Here is an 11331-nt window from a genome sequence, read left to right as displayed (position 1 = left end):
ATGGCGGCCCCAGCTATCGAATGGATCCTTCGGGCGGAAAAAGACGGCGGTGGCAGTGAGCTACTGCAAGCGCAGACGCGGTCTGATCAAGATCAACGGCTGCCGAATCAAGCTGGTCAAGCCGGAGATCCTCGGTCGGAAAAGCTAATCGTAAAGATCATTGTTTGCGCTAGTGCCTATATCATTTAATCGCCTCCTTGAACAAAGTTCCGTTGTCGGATGTTTCCATTTTCATGTGCATTTTGCCATGAATCTGCCTGCCTTCTCGTTTCTTTTCCACCTTTATCTCTCAACCGATTGGTCTCAGAAGCCAAAGTTGTAGCTATCTATGTTGCGTAGAGACTTGCCCCAGAGAACCCACTTCCTTGTGCTTATGAAGATGCATGGCTGGGCGGCTCTTCAATGGGTTGCTTCTCACACAAGCAACAAAGAATCAGATGGCAAAAGAGAGCCATGGTTAGTCAACTATGGAGGTGAGATTGTACATAGGTGGTGATAGTGCGGGTGGAAATATTGCACAGAGCCTACGAGTTGAGAGCTTGTTTGGCGTTTCTGTCCCACCCTTATTTTTGGGGTTCCAAACCAATTAGGCAAGTTAGAACCTAGAGGTGAAGACTTCGATAAGACTCTGGTGTATAAAGGTTGGGACTTTGATTACCCGGCCATCAGCTCCCGGAGGGATTGACAATCCAATGGAGAATCTGGCGGTGCGGGTGGCTGGACTTGGGTGCTCTAAGCTGCTTCTTGTGTGTGTTTCTGGAAAATATGAGTTGAGGGATCGATCGGGTGGTTTTGTATTATGATTTTTTCAAGGAATGTTCGTGGAAAGGACAAGTAGAAGAAGGAGATCAGGATCATTTCTCGATTGAGACTGAGGGGAGATCGCCAAGGAGGGACTGCATCCTAACATTCTAACATATAGTTGGGAATGCTCCTAATCCACAAGGCATCCTGCAAAATTGATAAACTCGTGCTCATAACATGAACCGGTAATATTGCAACACATGTTTTCTTGTTTTAAAAACTATTTCATAAATACTTCATGCTCAACCAATGGTAGATTCATAATTTTTTCCTATACGAGTTAATGAAACTTTGTACACTAGTTTGGCTTGTTCTTCATGGTTTCTTACTCTATTCCAACTTCTGCGAGGCATTTTTCAAACATTTTGCTCTTGTGACAATTGTGTTCAAGAAGAACATAAAATAAACCATGAATGAGAAATAATTATAAAAAACTGGGGCATTTGAATACATTGGTCCATACGTGGATCCACCATCGCAATCAACTGGTAACGAGTGCCACATGTTCCATAAAGTTTGCCAAGCCATCAAAAGATATCAAAGTCTATTTGATAGATTTTCATTAGTGTCTAGAAAGGAAAAATTTAGAGCCCTGCTGAAAAAATTTACCTCACCTAATTGCAGACTTTGCAGTTAATTAGAATTCCTCCTATTTGTGTGTTTAAACTCTCAATGGAAGCAGATTGTGTTTACTGTTTAGTAAGGGACTTTTGACTCTGAAGGAAAACAGTTTAGAGAGATTATATTCACACACCCCAAATTACTTTTCTCACACCTTTGTAATTTTTTAATATTTTCTACACACCACTAACACTTGATAGAAAAAATGAAAAGGGTGTGAGAGAAGTAATTTGGGGTATGTGAATATAATCTCCCAACAATTTAGTTAGGGGGTGTATTCAATTGGGAATTTGAGAGATTTTAATACATTCATAAATCCATGAATTTTTATGGAGTTTAACTGATTTGTAGAGATTCCATGTAAAATTTTAATTCAATTCGCTCAAAATCTCATGGGGAGAGGTGAGATTTGTGGATGCTTAAAATACACTACAAAATCTCTCTAATTCCTCTAATTCCTCAACATTTTCAAATTATTTAAATTTAAATTCTAATTGAATACACCTGAAATATTATAAACTTCTTTAAAATCCTAATTGAATACACCCATAATTCTAAGGATTTTAATAAACTATCTTAAAATCCTGATTGAATACACATTGAATTTCAGAGAATCACTTAAAATCCTAATTGAATACCCCTAAATTCATTAAAAGAATTAAAATCCTTCAAAATCTCAATTGAATACACCCCGCTAGATTAGTTTTTCTTTCACTATAACAAACTAATATATATATTTTAAACGGAATCTTAAGCATCAGGGCTCTCGTAGCTCAGTTGGTTAGAGCACCCGTTTAGTAAGCGGGAGGTCTTGAGTTCGACTCTCAACGAGAGCAATTTCTTCTATCTTTTTCTCCCCTTTTTTTGGTTCTGCAAGTACTGAACTCTAGGGTTTTACATGAACTTCAGGTTCTCTCTCTCTCTCTCTCTCTAGAACAAGCTTCTAAAAGTTTCTCTATCCTCTCTACCAGCAATATGTCGACCAAATGCCCTGGCCTCATTCCACCATTGGCAAGAAATCCACAGGTCTCTCCTCTCTCTCTCTCTCTCTCTCTCTCTCTCTGAATCTCTACTGGCAACAAAGCCCCAAAATCCTAGCGAAGGGTTTTACATTTTGAATTTTCTGTTATGGGTTTTTGATGTACTGTTTACATTTGCAGACTTGCTGAACAAGCACCACAGCACTGACCAGAAGATCACCACCTACACTGAAACTGGACTTGTAAGCCCAAATACTATTTAAAACGCTTTTTTTTTTTTTTTAATTTTGTTGGAAAATTTCTTTTTTGGATTTTTGGATTGCTATGTATTATGATGTGCTTTACGATTTGAATTATCAGTTGTTTGCTGGTGGGATTTTTTAGGTAGTTCTTGAGTTGCTGCGTTGGATTTGAAGCAATTGAATCCAGAATCATCACAGTTGCATATTTTGGTTTGCTTAGTTCATAGAGGTAGAAAAATTGGATTCCTTTTGCCTTTTTCCGAATCCATTGTCTTCAACTCAATTATAAACGACTTCTTGAAACGTTTCTTGTCAATTTTGTGGACTGGTTCTTGGAAATTATAAGCTTTAACTCAAATCAAGCGACCTTGTTGGTAGACCTGTAAACGGGTCGGATTAATTGGGTTTGGGTCGGGTTGAACCCGACCCGTTAAGCTAACGGGTCATCCGAACCCGACTCGTTAAGCTAACGGGTCATTCGAACCCGACCCGTTAAGCTAACGGGTCACCCGTTTCACCCGTTAATACCCGTTAACAATTATTTTTATTTTTATTTTTTGCATAAAGTTTATTTTTTGTTATTAAGATTTTACTAAAATTACTAAAATATCCTCAACTAACGGGTGCTAACGGGTGTTAACGGGTCCTAACGGGTCTAACGGGTTGACCCAAAGTGACCCGTTATTTAACAGGTTGTTAACGGGTTCACCCGTTAACGACCCGACCCGTTAAGCATCTACCCAAATACAAATATTAACGGGTTGGGTCGGGTCGGGTTAACAGGTTGGGTTCAAAATGCCAGGCCTACTTGTTGGTATGTCGGGCTCGTTTGGCAATGGGATTTGATTGAAGTGGATAACTCGCATCATCTTTGTTTGCACCTAAAATGTGCACCATTTTACTTATTTAGGCCATTTGGGTAAAATATGGCATTTGGAGGATTATTGTGCAAGATGGCTAATTTGGAAGATATTTGGCTGTATCAAGTGAGATAGTTTGACATTATTTAATGCTTTTCCCATTTGTTTGGATGGTGGAGGTGTGTCTAGAGTTTTGTTTAATCAAAACAAATGCATGCTTTTTCATTGCAAGTGGATGGGAAGGCACCACGCAGGCTTTCGGGCAAAGGGTATATGGTGAAAGAAGCCAACTTGCTTCTTTTAATTATTTTATTGCAAGTGGGAGATAGACATGTGGTGGAAATGCAAGCTTGCCTATTTTAATATTATTTCACAAGCAAGCTAGCAATGGAGTTCATTCGGGCAAGTTTAGGGTTCTCAGCAATGGGCTTTCTCAGATCTCTATATAAAGAAGCAGAGGCACAAGGATTATGGACACTCAAACAAACAATCAATCAACTCTACTCAAATCAGCTTCTCAATATCTTTGTAGACATTTACCTTTAGCCAAGCTCCATTTACTTTCCTTGTTTATTAGCTATGTTGCTCACTAGTGGTATCGATCTCCTTTGTAGTTTTTTACAACTCATTTTCAGTCATTTAATTTACAAGCAATCTACCATACCAATCATTTACTTTCCTCTATCATTTACACTTCCAGGAAACATGTCATTTACATATTGTTACATTTCTCCACATAAGTGAAGTCTTTATCCTTAAGGCAAAGAAAGAACCTTGATTTGAGCCACTTTCACTCAATGGCACAATCTCGTGGTTAGAAGTCGAACTCAGGTGCAATCTCAATCAGTCAAATCCCGTCTACTAGCGGCATCTAGTAGTGGCACGCTCGCACCCTCCAGTTTCATGTTCGAGTAAATTCCCAACATGCCTGCAAGGCTCATGACGAATTTAGGGGGCGAACAGTCTTCAAAGCTTAAAGCAGTTAGATGTGATGAATTTATCTCTGCAGTTTCAGGCCCTTAACTCGGGTTTGGCTAAGAAAGGAGGTCTCACTTTTGGGGATGTAGCAGCACAGTACAGATACAACAATGCCACCCTCGATGTCAAAACTGATACACAATCAAATGTGGTTTGCCTACTTCATTTTTCTTCTGATGTTGATATTTGTTATTTTGTTAGAATTTACTTTCGTATGTTCATAAAAGTACAACAAACTTGTATTTTTGTGACCTGTTCAACTTGGTTCTAGTTTCTAGAGTAGTTGACGAGTGTGGCATGCGTTCTCTTCCCTTTTCTTCAGTTTCTCTCAACGATCAACCAATTTCTTTCTTTTTGAAAAGTCATCTACTTTTAGAAATTAAGAGACTTACTGCTTACAATTTTCCAACCTATTTTTTTTTATAAGAGAAATGTTAAGAGAACTTAAAAAAATGAAATTATTTATAGATTTTCTATCATCTCGTATTTTTAACATAATTTCCGTGCACATATTAGTGAATATTGTGTAAAAAAAAAAAAAATAAGACAACGAAGAATTCATAAAAAATCTTATTTTTAAGAGTTTCCTTAAAATTTATTGTTGGACAAATAGTTTGGAAGGAGGACAATTAGTGTGGAAAGCAATAAAGAATAATTAAGAAACCAACCACTATTTGCCTTCTTTCACTCCAAATTTCAATGCCTTTTTTTTGAATTTACGGCTGAAATGAAATAACTTTCTTCCTATCATGTTCAAAGAAATTTTCGTATCCATAATTATGTTAATAGTGACACGCTAATTAGTATTTTGTTTGGTATTAAATTAAATAATTTAAATGACCAATAGCAAGCAAAGAAAGGGTCAACGGTTGTGTCAGCTTTTCATTTCTGTCATGTTAAGTCAATTCAGACGATATTACTTGCATTAAATAAGAAAGAAAAGTGTTTATCACATAAGTTTTTTCAGTCTTTTACACAATTTGTATAATTTTGACGATTTGTTCTGATTAATTTATTCAATCTAATGGTTATAAATAAAGAGAAATATATGAAGTTAAAATTAATGTTTGAAAATCACTTTTGATAAGAAATTAATGTCAAATTAGCATTTCTTGTACTATTGAATAGGAAAAAAACAAAAATGATACAAAAACGTGGTAGTATATCATTACAAAATATCGTGACACAATGTTCTGAAATACCACAACAAATAAAAATAAAAAAAGTAAAAATCTAATGTCTAAACAGATCTCCCTTTATGAAAATGTACACAAGCAGAATCGGATCAAGGTAACAAATAAGTACATATCAGAAGCAGAAGCAAAAATTGAGAAAAGACTTGCACCCCTTAGATACTACCACCGTCACCTCTCGGACTAACAAGTTAATAACACAACGCCATCGATGCTTATCGTTTCATGCAATTCTTTCTCCTCAAGCCGATGCAAACAAGTTCGGCATAAAGGAAAACCACCGGAACCCGCAGTTGGATTTATCCGGCAGAGAAGGGCATTTGGGGACCCAATGCCACGTCCTCCTCGAAACCTTGAAGTACAAAACCTCCGGCCAATTGTAGCAGCAGACGCAGATCAAACCCTGATGCCAAAAGCAGTACAGGTGCTCGTAATTGTGGAAACAAACCGACATCAACTTCTTGCACATCCTTTCCGGCAATCTCTCCACCTCCACCCACTTCATTCCGCCGCTGCATTCCCATTCCCACACTTTTAAGCTCCTGGCAATCCCATTTCTGCCGACCCCACCAATCAGACACAGCTTCTTCCCCTCTCCTCCTCCGCCGTCTCCGCTGCTGACCAGCCGAGCAAACATGAGCTCTGCCGGCAGCTCCGGAATCGGTCTTCCCCACTTCCCGCTCTCCAATTCGAAGCAGACAATCGAAAAAGGCTCCGGCGTCACGAAATACAAACACCCTTTGAAGTAAACTCCCGTCTCCTGACAATTGTTGCTTAAAACCGTCTCTGAAAAGTTGAATTTTTGCCAAGATTGGGCCTTCGAATCGTAGAGCAAAGTGCTTTTGGACGATGACCCGGAAGAGATCATGAACATATTGTACCCAGCAGGGGTGGCAATCAAAGAGAAAATCTCGAATCCGAAAGGGTAATATGGGAATTCGATCACTCTGGAGGACTTGGTCATAAGGTTCAAGACGAGAAACGAATTGGGAAGAAGAAAACAGAGCAACCCATTGGACGAAGTGAGGAGGGAGGCTTGTGCTGCGCCTGTTGCACAGGGTAGCAGAGGAGAGAGAGACAAAGGTAACTTGCGCCAGGTGGCGGCGGTGGTGTCGTAGAGAGGGAAGTGGTGGAAGCACTGAGGGTGGGAGAGGAGGAGGAAGGAGGGGAAGGGGGAGGAGGAGTGCTTGAAGACGAAGGAGGGAGAGAATAACAGAGACTTGAAGCGCTTGCAAGTCGATCGAAGATTCAGTAAGTTTTTGAGAGGGAGGAAAGAGAGGACGAGCTCGAGGAGCTCCTCCGGCAGCTTGCTCCATATTCCGGCATCCATATCCGGTGGGGTGGAAGGAGAGGAGGAGACGGCTGTGGTTTGACAGTTGTGGTTTGGCTGAGAGTGGTCTTTCATTTGAAACAGAGCATTTGGGAGGAGAGTGTGTGTTTGTACTTTGTAGGTTTTGCCGCGAGAGCGTTGAAGATTAAATACGAAGTGATGTAGAAAGCATTGACTTACGCTAATGACCTTAATTATTCACACTTAATGCAACTGTTAGCTGGTTAATCATTTTTAAGTGCAAATTTTTGGATGGGAAATATTAAGATTTTGATCTAAGAATGTTAGACATGAACGCATGTTCACCTACTGCATAGAAAACTTGAACATAAAGTTGTCAACGATACATGATACGTTATTACGAAGGTTTTTTAATCAAAATGGTCATTGAAATTGACATAACTCTTCATTTTTGTTCCTGAAATTTGAAAGCAATAGTAATGGTCTCTAAGTTTGTTTACCATCAATTATTTTGATCATTCCGTGACAAATCTCCATTAAAAAGGTAAAATGACAAATATATCCTCAAATTTTGTCAAATTCTTTTGGCCCAGTGTTTATTAAGTTGTGGGCCTTTTTTTCTCATTTTGGTCCTTAATTAACAGATTTTTTAACGAAATAACCAAAATAATTGATGGTTGATAAACTTAGGAATTATTTTTATTGATTTCAAATCTCAAAGACTAAAATGAAGAGTTATACTAATTTCTAAGATCATTTTAGTTAAAAAAGCCTATTAAGACTGCGCGGAACATCTTTATCTTGCATACCAATTTAGAATAAATAAATAAATACGCCTCAAGAGAAGCGAGCATGATACTAAAATATATGTGCTAAATAGAACTTTCCATAGATTTGTAATCAAATATAGGACTAAGACATGACACTAAAGTATGAATTATTATTGATTTAGTGTTCCTCTCCCTCAATTTTTTAAAACACAAAATTAACCTTTTTTCATATTTCCCACTAACTTCTGGTTGGCAAAGTCTAAATTAGTTAACCATGAACTACAATTTCAACTACGTGCTTGCTTGTTTTGGATTAATTTCCAATTTTATATGCAACGTATATTGGTGAAGTGATAAATTCTATGAAAACTCGGTGGGCGGTGTTTGTGATGGCATGTGAAAGTCAATTTGGAGTAACTTAACTATATATGATTGGGGGATTCAACCTCCCGTTTCGTGCAAGAAAGATTGTTTTGGACCGTTGATTTGAGCCCTCCACACTTTTTGGATTGATTTATCAACCGCTCTTAGAAACTTATTCACGGGTTGATGCCTAAACATTTTGAATAGATATTTCTAATCCTTTAGACCAATTTTTTATGATTGGGTTAAAATTCAAAATTCAAGTTTTTAACTTAACCAAAACTTCTTTAATCGTTGAGCAAAAAAAAAAGAATTTAGGTTAAAACTTATTTTTAAGCCAAATTTAGCCCGGTTGTTGACTCTGTTGGCCACTTGCGGACAAACTAACAATTTTTTTTTTTATTGTACGACCCACGTGGTTAGATTGCTAGTTCAATCAGTGGTCTAGATTCATTTTTTATATCAAATTTATAAATACATTAAATCCAATGCATAGGATCGAATATGAGCAAATCTAACAGTAAAAAAATTTGACAACTTAAAATTAAATCCAATAGCTAAAACAATTTAAAAAACAATTTAAATAAAAATTCACTCAAACAGTTTATAAATACCTATGTATTTGTTCAAACATCTACAAAAAAATCACTTTTGACACACCCCGACCGAGATCGAGGCATGCTAGCCGTCACATGAGGGTGACGTAGCCATGTGCATAGTGCGGAAGCAATAAAGATAAGAAATATACGAATAAATAAAAACCGAAAGCTACTAATGTGCACTAATAAACAGGAAGTGCTAGGAGTGAGATACAAGTGTAAATACTCTTAATTAGAGCATAGAAAGTCTAGGTGCACTCCAGTAGGACAAATACTAGTTATACAGTACCAGAAGATATCCTACGAATATTTTATTATGTCATAACCGCCGAGATCCTCAATGCCACCAACAGCAAGTCTACCTAAAACCTGGAGGGGCGCAAAACAGAAAATGTGAGTGGGCAAAAACAAATGTTTTTCAAAACAATTTCATCATTAAAATGCTCTAACCCATCGCCGTAAAACATGTATAAATTTTTTCCAGAAATAGAATATAAACATATACATATATATCAATTCAAATCATGCTTCACATATTCATCATTATAAGTATGCTATGCCAAGATATAAACAGAATAAGTAACTCAGGTGAAAATAAATTCATGGAAAATAACACATTAGCCGGAACCCCTGCAGAAGTCTGTACGGCTGAATTCATAGCTCATTAGTCAATCTAGCCGGAGTCATTGCAAATGACCTATACAGCACTACACTGCACACGAGTCAGACCTATTAGAAGGGTATGTACGACAAGACTGGTGTAATATAGTTATGCTCATCATTACGCTCTCATAATAGCTGTGCGATAAATCGCTAGTCACATACGAGTCGGAACCACCTATAATGGTCTGTACGACAAGACTGTGCACCTAAATTGGATCCAATGAGCATATGGTGCAGGAGGTGACATTATATACAGGCCTGTGCCATATCTCTGGCTAATCACTAACATTGGGGTGCAGGTTTATGAGCTCAATGTTTCTCAATTAATCACCACCATTCAATACACATTCACAATTCATAAACTCACCTGGAACCTGGAACTTACCTGAGCACCCACAGCACCAAATCACATTTATGCATACAATTCTAACTCATGGTTTAAGCATAAATCAATAGGCATGGCATTTTCAAAGCATAACTCATTTAAATGCATTTTTTTGGAAAAATATCAAGCATACACGTATATACTTAAAACCAAAAGCCCACTCACTGGTATATCGAAGGGTCGTAGCCCCCGAGTTGCCCTTGACTGCGCTCGTCCTTGGGATAAGTCTCCCCTATATGCGAAACAACTATAAAAACGTTAATTTAAAGCACATAACCAATACTAGCTAATAAATTCTCATACATTGCTCAAATGGGATGTTTGAATATACCAACGTGATCTACACAACCTCACGAACATCCCCATAATTTAAAAAAAAAATTCCGACCCCACGCGCCGCCACGCGCAGGCAAGGGCACGGCAACATGCGCCCCCAAGCGCGGGCACGTGCCGCACACATTGACGGTAACCCTAATGGCGTTAGAAAATATTCCGTTAAAAAATAGCATATACCGTTAAAACTAACTTGACGCTGTTGGAATATTCTGCCAAACTTGACGGAATATTCCGTCGTCTCCTTCCTTGATTCGCCGGACCTTCGTCGTCGCCGGAAAAACTGGAAAAACTTTAAACCTTTATATCTTAGTTGTTTTTCATCCAAATTTCATGAAATCGGTACCAAATTGAAGCTCTTAACTTGTAGAACATTCCCTTACCTGTTTAAAGCCCCAAAAACGATGAAATCTTGCCGGAAAAATCGCGATACTCTGGTCACCCCTGCAACTCACTATTCCCGAGCTTCCTGACGTCCAATTCGCCTCGTTTTTCTTCTCTGAGCTTCGTGGAGATGATCTAAAGCTCCCTAGAAGCTCAAAAACCATTGAAACCTTCACATTTATGTGTGCATGAACAGTGCACCAAAACTGAGTGTCTCAGGTTCGAAGGTTTCGCGACCAGAAAAAGGTATGGTTGAGCTTGTGACAATGAGATGAAGAGGATGATGGTAACTACGAGCTCAATCCGTGCGTGAAATGGAGGGTTCAATGGTCGTCCGTACAACTTGTACAGAATTTGTAGAAAAACCGAGAGAGAAGAGAGAGAGAGGATCAACAGGATTTGGTGTGTAGGTGTGTGGTCCAGTTTGGGTCACCAATAAAAAAAAACAAAAGAAAAATTAGTCCTAATTGGTCCAACAATTAGGAAAGAACTTAATTGGTCCAAAACCTAACTTAACCCACACAACAACACTAATCGTCCAAGGGTATAAAAGAAATTTCACGCCGTCGAAAATAAATATTTCGGGACGGCCTGTGACAACTTTTGCCAAACAATTCTTCTTCTTTATTTTTTATTTTTTGATCTTTCTGCGCACTTGTGTATTTGATTTTAAGAATGGGGTAGGTCGTGTGGTTTTCCATGTTCTTTCATGTGGTGTATATGCGTAAGAATGAGATAGATTTAGCGATTTTCTATTGTTTATCCAAATTTAAATACTTTTATGTTAAAATGTTCATAAATATAAAGTAGGATAATCTACACAAATTTTATTTATATAAAAAAAGTAGTAAAAAAAAAAAAATCA

At 38.0% G+C, this 11331-nt stretch overlaps 1 protein-coding gene, 1 long non-coding RNA gene, 1 other non-coding gene and 1 pseudogene across 3 annotated transcripts; 2 read left to right on the top strand and 2 right to left on the bottom strand.

The window, feature by feature from the left end:
* Positions 1-915, top strand: LOC139197999 (2-hydroxyisoflavanone dehydratase-like; annotated as a pseudogene).
* Positions 916-2187: 1272 nt separating this feature from the next.
* On the top strand, positions 2188-2261 carry TRNAT-AGU (transfer RNA threonine (anticodon AGU)). The gene has a single exon. It is a non-coding gene; the product is annotated as a tRNA-Thr (tRNA).
* A 3366-nt stretch (positions 2262-5627) lies between these two features.
* On the bottom strand, positions 5628-7137 carry LOC103441238 (F-box/kelch-repeat protein At5g43190-like). Its single transcript, XM_008379939.4, has one exon. The coding sequence runs from the start codon at positions 7081-7083 to the stop codon at positions 5920-5922; it is 1164 nt and encodes a 387-aa protein (XP_008378161.3). The 5' UTR covers positions 7084-7137; the 3' UTR covers positions 5628-5919.
* Positions 7138-8704: 1567 nt separating this feature from the next.
* Positions 8705-11254, bottom strand: LOC139198238 (uncharacterized). The gene is made up of 2 exons (XR_011583586.1): positions 9915-11254; positions 8705-9070 (listed from the first exon to the last, which is right to left on the bottom strand). It is a non-coding gene; the product is annotated as an uncharacterized lncRNA (long non-coding RNA).
* Between the last annotated feature and the right edge of the window lie 77 nt (positions 11255-11331).

This window comes from Malus domestica, chromosome 08, assembly GCF_042453785.1.
Source record: "Malus domestica chromosome 08, GDT2T_hap1".
Lineage (NCBI taxonomy): Eukaryota > Viridiplantae > Streptophyta > Magnoliopsida > Rosales > Rosaceae > Malus > Malus domestica.
The sequence above is the reverse complement of the archived record's forward strand: the minus strand, read 5'-3'. Positions and strand labels throughout refer to the sequence as shown.

Coding starts and splice junctions, on each gene's coding strand:
- LOC103441238 (XM_008379939.4), bottom strand. CDS start 7,083: ATGAAAGACCACTCTCAGCCAAACCACAACTGTCAAACCACAGCCGTC.